The 17,833-nt window shown below is 37.5% G+C and overlaps 1 protein-coding gene and 1 long non-coding RNA gene across 7 annotated transcripts in view; one reads left to right on the forward strand and one right to left on the reverse strand.

The window, feature by feature from the left end:
- Positions 1-336: 336 nt before the first annotated feature.
- On the reverse strand, positions 337-6,483 carry LOC106047399 (uncharacterized). The gene is made up of 4 exons (XR_001213758.3): positions 6,353-6,483; positions 4,489-4,552; positions 3,418-3,506; positions 337-2,478 (listed from the first exon to the last, which is right to left on the reverse strand). It is a non-coding gene; the product is annotated as an uncharacterized lncRNA (long non-coding RNA).
- A 211-nt stretch (positions 6,484-6,694) lies between these two features.
- Positions 6,695-17,833, forward strand: part of SRFBP1 (serum response factor binding protein 1) — a 77,707-nt gene continuing 66,568 nt past the window's right edge. For 2 of the 6 annotated variants that reach the window (XM_048048769.2, XM_066987628.1), the window contains exon 1: positions 7,023-7,177. In XM_048048769.2, coding sequence (XP_047904726.2) covers positions 7,148-7,177 — 30 coding nt within the window. In that variant the 5' untranslated portion in view covers positions 7,023-7,147. Of the gene's footprint in view, positions 6,831-7,022; positions 7,178-7,209; positions 7,401-8,504; positions 8,577-17,833 lie in introns of those variants that run through there. The other 4 variants (XM_013198857.3, XM_013198860.3, XM_066987629.1 and 1 more) reach the window with 4 other exon arrangements.

Genomic DNA, 17,833 nt, shown 5'->3' on the forward strand with positions numbered 1-17,833 from the left:
AAATTTCTTTCATCTTTATAAGCCTTCCCTTCCTTCTTTACTTAGACTACAAATCATTACAAAATATACTCTTAAATTCAGATATGGACTCTACAGGTTCTGTAAACATTAGAAACTGAAGAGTGAAGTAATGTTTATACAAGCATTTCTTCCTCTTAGAAATAATTTTTAAATATCAGGTTTGTGCAGCTGGTAAACTGTTACATATCAAAAATCATATCTGATTGGAAAAATCTATTAAAGAGAACCCAGAATGTCCAGTGACTATTTTCTATGGGAAAGAAGCAGCTAAACATAGCAAACAGTGAGAATTACATAGAGAACAGAGCCCAAAACTAAGAAAACAATATCTACTGCCTACCTCATGGGTCACTTAGGAATGTTCAGAATCCATGCCCCATTGGTTATGTATGCCAATCCAATTTTCTCTTTGTGATGTTAAAAAAAAAAAAAAAAAGTTACTCTTTTCACAAATTGGAAATTACTTAAAGATTACTTTTAAAACCGCTCTATAACTTTTGGATTTTGCTGGTAATACTAAAAGTCAATTAAAATTTTAGTGAGATTGTTAATGTGTGATTGTACTTGTGCTAGATTGTCAAAACCAACCAACTGCCAAATAAATGCATAATGAAAAGGCTTAATTATCTCACAAATTAGAAGTACACAGTGCAACAGATTAAGAAGTACAAGATGTTTACTACTGGAAATTTCATATATAAATTGCCACAAGGAATTCTTCTTTTCTCTCAGTGAAAACAAACCAATAGTGAAACATAAAGTCAGCAACATAAATTTCCTGGAAGCTAAAAAATAAGGAGTATCTGTGTCTGTAGCATAAATATTATGGCAGTGATTCCCTTATCAGCACTTCCATGCCAAAAACGCATCTCTTCAAACTGAATACAGCAACTGGAATGTAACCACTGATGTTTCTTTGAAAACAGAGAAAAGAAGATGTATTTGAAGTTAAAAGTAATACATTCTAAGCCTTCAGAATCCAGGAAATTATGTTCAGTTTTTACTGGTTTCACAACAAACATTCAGCAATTGCTTTGGCATTGGAAATACACCAGATTTTTTCCATCATTTTGTGGCTTGAAAGCTCTGTAAGTTTAATCTTTGCCAGAGGATCACATGTTACATAAACTCAGGCTATATCACATAATACACACTTCTGCAATGAAACAGAGTGGTTTTAAATGACACCATTTTTGCTGGTTGTACAACCTTATAAAGTAAGAATTAATTTTTTATCTATATTTTTCATCTCCTTTTCTAAAAGCCTCAAAACACAGTTCTGTTAACACTGGAGAAGTTACATATTCATCAGTCAGAATTTCCACTACAGGCTATTCCTCTCAAAGCTACATCATAAAAATATATTTATGGATGAACATCAGCTTCAGATTGCTTTCTGAGATGATCGTAAACTATTTTTAAGCCAGTACCATATAAAATAGTTTTAAAACATGAAGTCTCCCCTTTTTATGTTCCTGTAAGTTGTATTTAAAAAAAAAAAACACATTCTGCAGAGAGGTTATCCAAAACATAGTTTTAATCTTTTTCTCATTTTAATTAGAGAAATGGCACATACAAATGAGTATCCACTGTATGGATTCATATGTGTTTGCAAATAGAATTTACTTCTCTCGAGTTGCTACAGTCTCTTATACGCATTTTTAAATTGACCAGGAATGTCCTTTACTATTCTGTAACAGGTAGACAAGTAAAGACACATAAAAGCAGTGTCTGAAATATGTATGATAACTTGAAACACAGAAGGCATCTAATACAGCAACTTTTACTCATGTTCTATGTTACCCCAGAGAAATGTTATAGAACGTGCTTTAGTTTTGTAAGTACATATGCTTACAAGACAACATACACTCCAGCAGCTGCTTCTTTGAAGCCAGAAGAACCAGGATAGAAAATGTGTCAATTCCAAGGAACTGCTGAGAATAACTAATTGCTCAAGGAAGACTTACAGTGCATTGTAGACTTCTGTTTGCATGTTGTTGATTTTCTTTGGAAAAAAAAAAAGATTTTTTTTTTCTAATGTAAATTCATTTTACATTAAGGATGAGAAAACAATCCCTTTAAGGAGCATAGGTAAAGTGCTGCAATCCTTTTCACATTCTGGTAAAAACAAGTGTTAATTAGCAGACTGGAAGAAATTCAGAGAATTTCTAAACTTACAAATTTGTTTTTGTATGTCAGTTATCTTTCTTGACATATCAAAACTATCAGAAATACCAATGCTGAAATGGGATTCTTGTAAACTCACCACCTAACAATATTGTGTAGATATGCAATTCCAAAGCTGTAACAAAGTAAGACATCACTAAAAAAATATACAGTCCCAGCAGAAAAATTTATGTCGGCTTCTGGTCTCTGGACTTTGATAAATTCCTTTGACTCAGTTCCTCCTAAGGACAAATCCTGGATGAATTCTGCTCATCTCCAGAGGCTTAACTCCTAAATCCATTTTAAAGGGAAAAGAAAAGAGAGAGAGGACAAGTGCTTGATTAATTAGATGTCCCTTGGAATAGACTATAAGTTCTCAATTCCCCAGCTTCTTTTGTACATGAATTTGATGAAGAATGACACTGACTCAAACACTACCTTTTAAATTGGCACTGGAAGCACTCAAGAAACACCTCATGACAACTGGAGTAAATCACATCCACTTACTATTTCAGACTTAGGTAGACACTAAATACCAACTACACTCCTCCCATTTTTGAGCTTTTCTTCAAGTCTATGATACCCATGCCAAGATTCACCCTACCTAACTAAACTTCAGCTGAGGACTTTAGGTTAAGAATCCACTCACGCTCAAATTCTATTACTCTCTGCAGCAAGATCTTAGCTGAGCTTAGCTGCTCTCTGGAAGTATCCCTCTGCATCTCCCTGAAGGGAATGGAAGAGACAACTAATGCTGATTTGACTCCTGACTAAATATCCTCTTTAAATGCCCAGTGTGGGATGTGATGGTCTTTCACCTTTGGCCTTTTTTTATACAGAAAATTTATGTTTACAAAATTAAAATTCTGGAATAAAATAATTTCTTAATTCTAAGAGTACAATAAGTCACGATGCTTTGTTTTATATATTCCCATAATTAACTAACATTATCCTGTGCATGTTAAATTCTCTTCTGTTTTAGTTTTCTAATCCACTCATATTCACATCTCTCCATTAGTGCTAATAAAGCCATGTTATGCCATTACTTATCCATTTCCATTTTCCACTCATTCTCTTCAGCTTTTTCTTTACAACACAGTTGGCAGACAACACCACTAAACCTATCAGTCACTCCAGCTATTGTCCTTTCCCTCTTCCTTTCTCCTTCCATCTCCAAGCTCCACTATCTACTTCCAAACTTCCTTCCAGGGTCTCAATATTAGGACTTACCCTATTTAGTTTTCACCCTAGGTGCTGTATACACTCTAAGCAAGAGTCAGACCCACTTTTCCATTCTCAGCTTTCTCAACATGTTGTTTCTGTGGCAAGACAAAGAGTCAATGTTAAGACTGTTAATGTTGCTACTGTATTCTCATGCAGCTTCTGCTCATCAGATCTCTTTAGTGTGCATCTGCAACTGACTTTTCGAGTGATCCTCCTGCAAGAGATTGAAGGGAGCTCAGTTCTCTGCCCTTTTCTCAACCTGAATCTTATTTTCTTATCATTATTTCTCTGTAAGTGAGTTTGGTGGACCCCTTGTAATTGGTATTATATGAGTAATTCAATGATATTAATTCACATCTTTTTTTCATATCTATTAATTCACATCTTTCAAAAAAGACCAGTTAAACAATGCAACTGATCTTATTTCAAAAATCTTAGCAAGATGTATACATTGCAAATTAGGTTAATAATTTGATTATAGTATTGAAATGTGAATTCTCATATACATAAGAAAAAGACTGAAAAACATACTAAAAAACTTCCATGGTAACATCTAAAAATGTTTCATGACTTGAGTTATTTTGACTTTTTAGGGCAGAATACAAAAGTAGACAATGGCTCTTGTTATTGCAGACTTATTTTTCACATTCTGTTGTTAACTTCTAAAACTTTTGGGGTCTTCATACATATTTAACAGTTACCACCCTGTTATGTACGCACCAGCGTACATTAACATTCTTCAGTGAAATTCAATGTATTTCAATTCTAAGTGATCACATCCCCGCATTTTTAAAGGAATAGAATTGACTTTGAGGCTGCTTCTTCCCAAGAATCCAATAAACAACCAGCCACACTCTGATAATTTAAATTTCAAAAATATTTCTGAATATAAATAATACTTTAATTTATATGAAAAACAAAGCCTACAAGGATGATCTTGTGCTGAACTCAGATCTGGGACATTAAGTTTAAATGTTTAATGCGTATTGTTTTTTTCCTGCAATCCATCATAAATTACTTAATAATTTATGTTTGTGACATTTTCCTTTCATAAGCGGCAGTTTCAGTAGTTCATACCTGGATATTCCAGTTGCTTGTTGTGTGATATTAAGGTTTTCTCATACTCCACATACATAAAGAGCTGAGAAAAAAAAAAATAAAAAGAATCCTAATCTCAGATAGACCCCTAGACCCTTTAAGTTTTACTACAACTTAATTTCCAATGAACAAAAGGGAGCAAGTCCAGAACAGATGCTTTGGTATCAGTAACAAGAAACTCCTCTAGAAAACAAACAAACAAACAAACAAAAAAAAAACACCACCACCCCAACAAAAAAAGACACAGGTCATGCGCTACATACAATGCAGGAAGCTACAAACACCTTCTGGCTTTGCGGTCCTCAGTGTCTTGCTAACTTCATTGACTCTTTCATTCTGTGAAACTTTTTTGACTTGGTTCACAAACAATGAACAGAAAATTTATTGAAACAACTAAAATTTATTTTTTCAACATAAAATACACTTAATATACGTTTCATCACATCTGTACTGTGCATATGACTAAAAGTGTCTCTAATAATCACAAAATTCAGTAAGTGTTCCAAAACTATGATCTGAAAGCATGACCTCTGTGATCATAGCCAGTTGTAGCTGTAAGGTGATCACACCACATAAGCCTGAGCCGTGCTCAGATAAAGGGAGGGAAATGGATCCAACCACAAACCCCCTTTGCCTTAAATAGCTTACTGCTTCTGTTCCCCTGTGCTGTTCCGCAACATACCATGTCCTGCAAACACATGCTACCCCGCCACGTGCACATAAATGCAGCTGTTCTCAAAGCAGAGAAGATGGTTCAGAGAAATGTGTTCAAACACCGACAAAGCTTGCCAACATTTCTGAGTGAAATCCTGAGATGAAAGGAAGTTCAGAACAAAGCATCAAGGCGTGGAAGCGTTATATGGGACAATGCCTCAAAGCATCCTGACTGTGACAAGCTGACAAGAAAATCTCAACTTCGAATAAATTGAAGTCAAAAAATAGTATGAGAAAGAGCCAACAAACCAGCTGTGAGGCACAACGATTCCAAACTCTGGAAGGACTCTCAAGTTTAAAAGATGAAAGCAAAAGCAAGCAAAATACATATTTTCACCAGCGACTGAGTGAATAATGAGAAAACAAAACTGTTGGATGAAGAAAGGCCAGAAGCATGTCATCAGGGTCTGCAAGAAACTTCCAAAGCAACTTATTTCAGTGTCCAGAGGAAATGGAAAGGAAAATAGAGGTAATGATCCAGTAGGTTGCAGAGTCAGGGAACAATTCTAATTCATCTGAGGCCAGGCCGACAGTGGTTACAGCCAGAGAACTGTAGCTGGCTCCATGGTGCCCTTTTGTCTTTCTCTTTGATAAGGTGCACAAAGGAAAATAAGAATGGCATACGCAGAATTTTGTATGAAAAATAATGACAAAGGGAAGTACCCCTTCGTTTTCCTTGGCAGATCTTTCCAAACTTGAGTTTCTGATTCTAATTTTACATTCTGCACACAAATCTAATCTAGATATGAGATTATGTTCTTTGATTTTTAAAAACATATTGACTGTACAGAGCGCATTTCATCCCAAACTGTTTATACACAGACGTGATCAAATGCATCTACTTCTCATGTGGAACGCTATGGCTGCTTGCCATCACTGGTACTGAATAGCAAAGAATACCATACATAGCTGACTGTCTTTGCATTGGCTGGACTTAACTGCTCAAGTCAGATTTTTTTTTTTTTCCAAAAATACAGCCTACCTGAAGTTAGCAACAAAGCATAATGGGTAAAAGCAGTCAGATTTAACCTGAAATTCAGCTGTTGGCAGAACAAGATACCTCTGCCACACTACGAGTGGATGCATTCAAAGTACTTTGGGTTTACTTTTTTTTATTGGTTTACTTTACCTTATTGATCTGAATGAAGCACAGACTGCTACCAAATAACCAGCACCGCTTTTTGAAGCACCCCAAGTGGAACTTGGCTTTGAAGGACTACCGTGGCCTGACCCTGCTTGCAGTTAAGACTTGGTAAAAATTAGAGCCAAAGGTGATTTGGCTGCAGTTTGCTCACAGGAGACGGCTGACACCAGTCAGAAATATAACAGAATCTCAATGCTAGAACCTGCAAGCAAAATGCCTTACAGACAGCGGACAACAGCCTGATTTCGTGTATTCAGACTTCAAAGCGACACAATTCCAGGCACAACAGTGCCATCCAGGGGCCAGCTAATTGCTGGTGAACACCCCAAGGACTCTTTGAAACTGGCTTTATTTACGCAAACAAAAGGGTTCGCAGCCCCGGTATTTAAAACAATTCCTCCAGATGCCTTCAGGTACGATCTGTTACTTCGAACTCTGCGCCAGACAAGCGGAGGAACAACAGGTACTTTTTACAGACGCGAGGAGCCTTGCTTAAGCCTACTGACTAAACAATAATTATGGGTTACGAACAAAAAAAAAAGGGAAGGGCGGGGGGAGGAGGGGGCCGGTACGAGCGGTACTTGGGGGGAGGGGCGGAGCGGGGAGTGCCGCCGGAAGCCGCCGCGGCTGGGGCGGTGCGGGAGGACCGGGACCATAGAGACGCGGCCTAGAGCGGGCCTGCAACCACCGAGCTTCCCGCCCGGAGCGGCCCACTCAGCGGCGCGGCGCGACGCATGCGCGCGGTTTCGCTTGGCGGCGGCGTGCGCGGGGCCCGGCGCTATGGGCCCGGTGCTGAACCTCAACAACGAGGTGAGGCGGGGCGGGGGGGGTTAACGGTTACAGGGCGCTGCGGGTAACCAGCCTGACCCGTCCCGACTGCGCCCTGCTGCGCTTTTATTGCTGCAGCACCTAAACAACAGCCGGTGATTCCTCTGACCGTGTGCTCTATCGGCTTCTGCAGGTGCCAGTGCCCGGATGATTCACAGAACGTTAAACTTGCGATTTTTTGGGTTCAATAGAACCCCAACTGCAGGTTATCTGACTGTTCCCGAATTTGTTTAAAATAAGTCTTATGTTCTAGGCATCCAGTAATTCAGAGAGGGTGATCTGCAAGATTTAGTGAGAAATAACCTGTTCATCAGGAAAAATGTAGTTCAGTATTGCATAAAATGCAGCTATCTGACTTATAAGCTTTTGGTTCTTGTTACCAACAAGCATATGTTCGAAGGTAACTTACTTCTCGTTGAAGTATGCCAATGAATCTCCAACGAAAGGGGAGATTGTTTCATTCATTCTTTCATATTCATGTTTCATTCAGAGAGTTTGCTCGTAGACTGTGAAGTGCCGCTTGAACTTCCTTCCATCAGTCGCTAAACAGATACCCATGTAACAAGGAATGGAAAAATCAGCACTACATGAATGAAGAACGGTCAAACAGTTCTTCAGAGAAAGACAGAATATTATGAGTTTGTGTACAAAAGACTGGCAGATTTCAGTAAGGACACCAGTGATGGTTGTATTTCTGATAGCTCAAGTATCACCCAATCCTAAGAGGAAACTCAAAGTTAGCTCTTTGAGAGATTCCTGGAGGTGGGAACTTTCGTCAGAGTTGTCAATAGACAAAAAGATAGTCACCCTGTGAAGTAGGTCCATTTGAGGCATAACACAGTGTAGAGACTGAAATCCTGGCTGCTATCTGATTAGGAAGGACAGCAGGCCAAGCTGATGAAGAATAAACTGCATCTTTTTGATAGAGACCTAAAGTGTATAGATTAAACATTTTTTCCATTTCTATAACTATTCCTTTTCTTAAAGCATCGTGCTTTTCTTAAAGCATGCCTGACTACTCTTTCTGAGAAGAAATTAGGAGACATTTCTTCTCAGAAAGAGCAGTCAGGCACTGGGACGGGTTGCCCAGGGAGGTGGTGGAGTCACTGTCCCCGGGGGTGTTCAAGGCAAGGTTGGATGTGGTGCTTAGGGACATGGTTTAGGGGGTGACATTGGTGGTAGGGGAATGGTTGGACAAGATGATCTTGGAGGTCTTTTCCAACCTCAGTGACTCTATGATGTGTTAATTAACATGAATCATAAAACCTGGCACAAATGTTTTCTTCCCCTAGATATCCTCTGTGTATTTCTTGAAGTTACTGGGATGCTTCGGAGAGAATTTGTCTTGCTGTTAAGAAATATTTGTCTTTCTCTGATCAAGGTAGCATGGTAGAGTTTGAGCATGAGTGAAGAAATGATTTTAGAAGGCCTAGTGTTTTCAACTATTGGATTTTTTGGCATATTCTTCCAATCTGCTAAGTGACAGACTTACTGAAATTAAAAAGCAGCTTTGTGCTGTGTGGCTTTGGCATTCTGCAGTAAACAAATACTAGGGATCATATAAATTTCTTCCCATATTAGGCCATATCAAATAGACATGCTAATTATTGCAGAAAGATCTTTAAGTAGCAAACAGGTGATAACTTTATTTGTTTGTCCTGGCTGGATATACAGCAGTTCTCTCTAAGGCCTGGTAAACTTGGTTGGATTATATTTACACGTTCCAGGTTTTAATTTTCACTAAGGCAGACTGCTGCTTTTAATTAATAAACTATATGATGGAATCATATAGTTTTTGATAGAGTTCAGTGTTTTGTTAACTGATTTACAGGAAGATGAAATAGTTTAAGAACATTTCTCAGTAACATAAATCGATACTATTCGTAATATTAATTGACTTTTAATTACTTCCTGTTGTGTGTTCAATACATAACCTAAACATGGTAACTTAAAGAAATGAATAGTTATTCATCTCCAGAAACTTAGTTATGCATTGTCTACAGCATTCCTATAAACTATATTGGCATAGGTGAGAGCTGTATACCACCTGCTTTGTGTTAATAAGATATATTTATTTAGTTTATTTCTGGATGAGAGAGATAAATAACTTAATGTCTGAGTAGGTTCAGTGTAATTCAGTGGCAGGGATCACGTACTACTGTTCTGGTGGAAACAAAAAAACTGCACTGTTAATGAAAAGTTCAAACTTCAGGTGCCAATGTTGTCGTGAAGTGTGCAAGTATTTTGTCACGATTGGAAAGCAGACATTTAACTGGGTGATTATTCCACCTCTTATCAACAGAGAAACATGAAAGTTAAAATTTTATTAATATAATGGAAATCTTACTCTCCAAGGAAATTAGACGAGTAAAAGGCTGATATGTCTCCTTTCTTTCTGACAGCTAGAGTTCATTTGCTAATTTCAGAAAATTTTTAAAGGTGTAGAGATCTCAAGTATTTTAAAAGCTATAATTTGGGCATAAAATAGTATCCCCATGAAGCAGCAAGCTCCTAGTTGTTCTGATCTAACAGGGAATGAAAATGGAGGGGAGAAAAAAAAAGTGATGCTGTTTGGTCACTGTATGAACAGATTGCCAGTTTTTGTAGAGTGATGAGGATTCTGGGTGAAAATGAGCGGGAACTGTGGTTATTGTGATGAGGTGAAATAAGACAAGGTTATGAAAAATCAGTTCATTTAGCTATCCACAGAATAATGCATTTAGACATTCTGCTTGTCCTTTGTTTTATTTTTTTCACATACAGTTGTGATATCAGTGTAACAGCTCCAGAAACTGTCACAGTGTTTCCAGGGCAACAAATAGATACTCTGCCAAAAGTGTATAAATGCTCTTTTTTTCCTGATTGCATGTATACCTAGATAATTACAGAAAACGGCAAGATCTGACCACAAGGAGCAAGACCTTTTTTTTTTAAGAAGCTATCAGCTTGCTGCTGTCAGATAACATGGTACAGTTTCAGTGCTATTTTGTGACTGTAAAGTTAGGAGTTAGGATTTATTTTTTTTATTATTTTTTTTTTTCAATTCAGACATTCAGTCATTCGATTTCTGTGTGTCTACTGCATTGTAATTTCTGTGCCTAAGGTAGAGTAAGTGGCAGGGAGAAGTAACAGCTGCAGAAAGAGAAAAGAGAAGATCAGAGTTTTTGAGAAGGAAGAGGAAAATACAGTATTTCTTAGCAGTTGTGACTTTTTTTTTTGCACAAAGTAAAATATAACTTGCATTTTTGTCTGTAGTAAGCCATAGTTGTATTCTTATCCCATGCTTAATTTTAAAGGCATACAGGCTGAAGGAATCTTTAAAAAAATACTTCTGTGCTTTATATGTTTCCTATTTTCTAAAGCTTTTAAAAGAAATTGATGTATCTTGTCACAAAATATCTTGCAATATTAAAAACACCATATAAACTAAACTTTTCTGGAATCATTTGCTAGATGGCAGCACATAATCATCAACTGCCATGGACAAGAGCAAGTTTAAAGGGAAAGACCACGTGCTTAGTGTGAAATATTTTTTTTGTTGATCAGCAATATACAACAGCATGGAACAGAAGCTTGTGAATGGAAACCAAGTCAGATTTGCCTTTTTTTTTTTTTTCCAGAACTCATGCTTCTTAAATAGTGTTATGTTTTTCTGTCTTGCAGAGACATGCCCTTTTGTCTCTTCTTGGAATTCAGTTGGTTACAACTACCTCAAGGAATTAAGCCGCAGAAATCCCATGAAGCCAATGCAAATGATCTACGTATGAATACCTCTAAAAATGCGTAGTTCTAATATGTACCTAAATGGTGCTATAAGGGCCAAAGTTGACTGTTAGTGAGGCATTGTGTTTTGGAAAGCAAATTTAAGTCTTTGCAGAGCTGAGAGTTGTTTCTCTGGGACATATGAATTGAATTTGCCAAGTTTGGTCACGGAAACTTTGGTATTGGTTAAATTTTTCTCTTAAATTTGTATTTAATAATTAGTTATGTGCTCTAAAGTAATTTCTGTCATTAATAATATTGTGGACTTCTTCATGATTCAGTATAAAGTTGAGCTGTATTTATAAAGCTGTGTTTTGTAGATGATATTTATCATTCTCAGTGCAAAGTTTTCATTTTTTTTGCTGAAAGGCGAAGTCAAGATAAAAGTCTGTCTTCGGAGTAATATATACGCACACAAATTTTTCAGTCTCCTAACCGAAGTGCAGATTAAAGGAATTCTGCGTAAGGAAATTGGTAATCAGGCTTCATTTGGTGGGTTCCATTCAGCAGTTTTCTGGGTCACAAACTCTTGTGCTGTGATGTTCAGCATGGCAGTTCTCAGGCCCTTTTACGTTTTCAGTTTAGGGCTGTCATCCTGACTTGGCTGCAATGTGGACGAATGACGTGGTCAGAAAGCAATCTGGACATGTGGTTAAGTGTTTAAACTGGTGTACAGCAGAGTCAAAGATAGCTAGTGTGAACGATGAGGAAAAAAAATCACACACAAAGCCATGGGAAGGAGCTTTAACTTGTGGAGAATGACTGGCATGTGGTCTGAAACTGTAGTTTGTTATATCTTTAATTCTGTGAAACTTGCATCTTTTATCACAGCACAACAAGAAGGAAATGTAAATTTGTAGATGTTTATATAAGGTCCCGGTTTGCCTCGTGTAGCCTAGGCTAATTTTGCATTTGTCCATCACAGCTTAGGTAACAAACATCAATAGAAAATCAGTTACCAAGCTTGCACTTCGGCATACCTTCACTCATACATCGTTGTGCATCAGCCTGTAACCATAAGGCCGAATATATTCTTTTAACTTTCAATGATGAAACTTTCTGTGTAATAGTGGAAACAAGAAGTTGTATTCTCACCAGGATATCAGGTGAAATAATTAAGGAAGAACAGGGAGGGGGAAGTTTGAGAAGCACACGCATTCCTCCTGAAGCTGAATTGACTTGCACAGTTCAGAAATGCATTATCGTTTTGGTAGGTGTATTAAATGCAAAATACTACTATAGCATCCTAGCTAGCCCTTAGCACATTGTGTATTTCTGTTGCTGATCTAGTAGGTCCAGCATGCTTTTATAAATGTCAATTTAAAACTCAAATTAAATTAATTTGAAGTTCTGTGTTCATTGAATAGTCACCATTTTTGCAGAGAGACATTCCAGATAAAATGTACTTCAGGACTGCTCCCTGGTATTTATTTGCTTAAGTGTTTCCTTATTTCCAGTCTTCCGTATTTTGACTGCCACATCACTCAGATGTGATACACCTCTGTGAGTTTTCATTGGCATTTGATGACAATTTACACAAGTAATTCAGTATCTTACTGGTTAGTTTTTTCCCCCATGTTTCAGACTGCAGAAACTGGGACATCTTTTAGCATTGAAGGGTCTTCATTTTCAGAAGTGCTTTGCTGTTCAGTGTAGCATTGTGGTCACATATGACGCGCCCCAGCCGTGCCTTTCTCAGGCTGTGATTTCATGGGCCTCACTGCTTCAGGTGCTGGGGTTTCTCACTCTTCTTGCTTCACACCCACTGCAGCCACAAGATCCTGCCTCCCTTTTCTCTGAGCAGAATAAACTTTTCACTGAGGTGGTTTTCTGCTTCTGCATAGACAGAAGATCTGGGGAGAGCATTCAGCCAGCAAACCTAAATAGCCAGGGTGATTGTATGGTGTGCAGTTCTGTTGTCTGTTCCTTTTGTGAAAATCAACTAGTGATCAAGGTTATAGGGACAGGAAAACTAAAGGGTTCAAAGAGAAGGCCAAAGGAGTCCTTAGATCTTGGTAATCTTGCAGAATGAGTTCGTTGGAGAGTAGTTACAAACCCTCACAAAAGAAGAAGCATGTCATTTCACTATTACACTTTCAAAAGTTTGTCTTTGGAAAATGTGAACAAGAGTATCTGAAGGGGAAAAAAATATCTTGTCTCTTACTTGCAAAAGAGCTCTTAAAACAAGTTGCAGCCCTGTAATAAGTAAAGTGAAATGTAATTTTCAGGAGTTCTATTCCCCACAGCCTTCTTTCAAGCTTTTTTTTTTTTTTTTTAAATCTCTTTTCACTTTTGAGCACAAACTGGTTGGGAGCATTAAGTTTTTTTAGTGTGTTATATCCAAATAGCTAGTGTTACCTAAAGAATGTTATGATGTTTTTAAGTGCATTCCTGGACCTTCTTTACCAGTGATAAAAAAGAATCCTAGACTGAAATGTTCAAAATAACAATGACTGAGTGCTGTTAGGCATTATGGTATTTAAAGCAGTCCAAAATACTGGGCAACCAGCCCAATGCGGTTATCCAGGCTTCTCTTTGAAATATAGTAGCTGCTCCCAAAGATCCATTTTGTGTGCTAACCTCTGGGCTGTGGTGAATCTAGGAGCTCCTTTAATATTCCTGTATGCTGACTTTTTAGTTGTCTAAAGGGGGAGTGGGGTATGAGGTGAGGTGCCTGACCAGTTATCTGGTATTGGACTGAGCTACGAGATGTCTGATGGCTCGTATTTCAAAAATACCAACGCTCTCTTTCAAGGCATGTGTCTGCCTGCCGAGGAAAATGCTGCATTTTAGTGTCGTGGCTTTGTTAGAAAAGGTTGTAGTAGTTGAGAAAAAGCTGGCTCATAGGATCCCTCAGTCTGAGATGAGTTGAATCCTGCGATCTCAATCACCAGCAGAGAGCACTAATCACAAGTTTTAACAAATAACAGTAATAGGCTACTGTCGAGGAAAGAAGGTAGACTTGACGTGGTGAGGGGAGCCTTGTCATATAGTTAACCAGTGGGAGAATTTCCTTAGGAAAAGTTCTTGGCTATGCTCCAAAGGCTGCTTATCCACCGATTAACATAAAATACATGAGCTCCCTCAAAGGAAATACTGGAACTCAGAACTATTTACCCTGAAGAAATTCCTCTTGCAGGTCTACAGATGACTTCTCTTTTAATATTTTGTCTTTGGCTTGTGATTCTTGTTTGTTCCAGCACCATATTACAGTAGCATGTTGGCCAAGACACTCTCTTTAAGCAGAAGCAGTTATCTTAGACTCCCTCTACTTGAACTCATTTTGTAATCTTAACCTTTTCAATTCTGGCAAGTGCTACAAAATCCAGACTCTTCGCTGATGGTGGACACCCATCCTGGTACCCTGAGCTATCTGCTGTATCTGATATCTCTTAGGCAACTTAGGTCAACTTTAGGTTCATCTGTGACCACTTCAGAATTAGTCTTGATATCAACTGTTTGCACTTAGATACTTATGAAAAAAGTACAGGTGTCTGGGAATCTTCTGTGGTAGAAATTGAAGCTGTGGGCTGAATTCTGGCATTGCCAAGATCTGTGCATGGTCTTAAATACTTCATTGGAGCTGATCACACAGTCTCTTACATGTCACTGAAATCAGACTAAACTTCATTGGAAAGGTATAAGAAAATACAAGAGTTTTTTAAAAAAAAAAAAGGGGGAAAGGGGTTAAAAATCTACAAAATCTACACAATTCAAAACCAGATAGCTAATCTATTCCATCTTTTTTTTTTTCTCAATATATTGGCAAATTGCTACTTTTTGCTGTAAATTACAAGTCTCTGCAAAGTTAGAAAGCTAACAGTACTATCTCTTTAAACTCTGGAATACTTGGCAGCAGTCATATTTTAGCTCTGTGGAAATGCATGTAAAAATTCTTGCATTACTTGTGTTACTAATAAATAATTCTAAGCACAACAGTTTCTTGCAGGAGAAAAAACTGTGCTACATTGGGCTTGAATTCTGTTTAAAACAGTTCAAGTGTTAAATTACTGACATTCTTTTAGAGACCATGTAAATGTCCTAAGGAAAAGGTCTTTTGAAAGCTTGTGAAATTTCCAAACTTATACTCTGTGAGATAGAATTCTGAGGAATTGTGGCTTTTTTTTTTTCTAGGAACTGTTCCAGCAGCTGTTTCTAAAGTTTCTAGAGTTGCCACATCATCAGTTATACTAGTATTAACAGCAAATTCTGATCAGTAATTCACACAGATTTTCTTTCATCAGATTACTGAATCAATTAAACATGGCAAACTATGCCTATTTTTTTTTTCCTTCTGCTGGCAGTATTGTATACAGCCCTTATCAAACTACTGTACTTCGGGACATAAATGAAAACTTTTCCTTAACTCAAGTGGTTTATATAAAGTGTGTGTGGTAGGCCACGTAGGCTAGCAAGATGCTCTCATAAAACAAAACATCTGTGGTTCCTTGGTGTGGTAGTGTACAATAATGAAAAAAACATGCAAACACAGTCATGGGAAACTTTGTAACTTGGTTTTTAATGGAACTGTGAGATACTTGCAGTACACACTGTAGGCTTTTATTGGATGTAATTTATAGGTATATATGCATGCTTAAAATATATATATTTCTTATAGAAATCCTTTTGATTGTAGTAAACGTGCTGAATTGCTTACTGCGGTCATAGCAGACATCTTTCTACAACCTTTGCATTACTGGGTATGAAGCTTGCTGCCAAATGAAAAAGAAGAAAGGGTGAAATGATTGAAAAGGGGAATATTATGGTGTTGTATTTTTTCCTAATAGATTTTCAGGGTAGGGGAGTGTCCTAGAAGAAGAATAGTAATCAATTGTGAATTTATCTTGAATTGCTAATGATAAATTACCAATGATAAATTTCTTTTAGTTTATCTTATGCTATGGAGGTTGGTAGTGGAGAGCAATTAAGGGAAAAGTTTTTCTGTTAGGGTTTTGACACAGAAGTGATCAGTTACTAAATTCAGTGACTGATTGCCCTTTAAGTCATCTCAGGGAAAGGGATTTTAAAGTCTTGTACTGATTTTATATGAAAAGTTACAAGTACGTTATTTCTGATGCAAAGATGGGTTACAATGATGAATTCATGTTGCATTTAGTACTAAATGAAATGTGTGTGCATATAGTCAAAATTTACTTGGAATGTAAATCAATTATCATGTTTTTAGAATGAAAATGTTCTGTTCATCTTCATTCTGTAATGAGTAAACAGGCCAAAATTGAGTCCAGCAAAGTATTTCTGTAAGTCTCTTAGAGAACTTCTATTGAAATCATTAGCAAGCTTAATACTGTCCAGAGGTAAGTTAGGGGCTCTAATTCACTAATTAGAGTGTAAAATCTATCTGATTGGATATATTCAATTGTGTTGGAAGCTGGTTTATCATATGTTAGTATACTCGTTTAAATGTTTTTTTATGCAAACACTGGATATGAAGTGTCTCTCAGCAGTTGAATTGGACAACTGTCAGCTTAAGATATGCTTGTCTAGCAGCTTGGTAAGATAAGAAGTCTTTAAAATTAATACACTATGGAAGAATGCAATCTCAAACATGTATCATCCTTTTTTGCAGCGGGAGTGAGGAGTACCCCAGTAGGAGCAGGAGCTCAGAGTTATGTTAGGGACTTCATGTTTCCCATTCTTAGGATAATTGTGTGTTAAAGTGAGGTGAGCAGTGAATCTGGAATGGCTCTTTGTTTGGAAGCTATTTAAGGAAAAGAGTGCCATCTTCTGATTTGGCTTACTCTTTTTCCAAATACCTAAAATGACAATAAGCCAGTTGCAAATAAAGGCCTTCAAACATGTTTTCAAAATGGCTATAAAATTATGTTTGTCTTCATTATTTTTCTTTTCTTCTTGGTCTGCGGTTCAGGAGTTTGTAGGTCATTTCCCTAAATTCTGACCTTGATACTTTCAATGGAAAATGCAAACTAGCCAGCAATGCAAAATGGGCCAATGGAAAACAAAACATCTTCCAGCAGGTATAACTCTTAAAGTTTTTCAAACTAAACATATTGAAATTAAATTTATTTTGTCTTGAATTCAAGTTCAAAGAAAGCCCACCCCTTTCAAAAAATTATTTGAGCAGGACAGAGAAACAAGATTTTATATAAGCAGTACCTACAGTGTATCATTGGCATAGAGCTGCCAGTAAGTGCTGGGTGTGAATATCTGAATCCTTAAGCACCTAAGGGAACATTTTCCATTAAATTTTTACCCATTACAAGGCACTGAGTAGATGGCTTCTTACATTTTTTTTGCTGTGATAACAGGCTATCTTCAGCTTTTTCAGAATCAGCCATTCCTTTTTGCAGTTTTATGAGAACACGTTAGAAAAAAGTCTGAGGTCCTGTGTAGATATGCTAATGTGCTAATTGGTGGACTGCTTGCTTGAGAGGCTGGTAAGAACTGTTTTTGAATAGCAGCTGTTTCACAGGAACGAATAAGGGATTTCATCCAGAGGGAAAGATCACTGGGGGACTGACTGCTGCATAGGAAGGATAGCATAACTTACACTTAGTTGCATGATAGAGTAGGAATTCCAGAGAATATAAAGCAACAGGCTGTTAAAGTGATTGCTTGCTGTTGTAGCAGTTCAGAAATAACAAGGATGATGAAAGGAAGGGAGGAGGGATAGAACTTCAAGTATTCTATCAGTCAAATATGATCTGTGGGCGATGAGGTGTGTCAGGAGGGTATGTTTGGTATGGAAAAACTGGAGATCGACGAAGCAAGCAGCAAGCTTCAGGAGAAAGGAATGCCCCAACAAACCCAGTACTAGAGTCATGGAAAGGTTTGTGTTGGAAGGGAAAGTAAAGCCACCCAGTTCAACCCCCCCCCAATGGGCAGGGATGCTACCCA

This window comes from Anser cygnoides, chromosome Z, assembly GCF_040182565.1.
Source record: "Anser cygnoides isolate HZ-2024a breed goose chromosome Z, Taihu_goose_T2T_genome, whole genome shotgun sequence".
Classification (NCBI taxonomy): domain Eukaryota; kingdom Metazoa; phylum Chordata; class Aves; order Anseriformes; family Anatidae; genus Anser; species Anser cygnoides.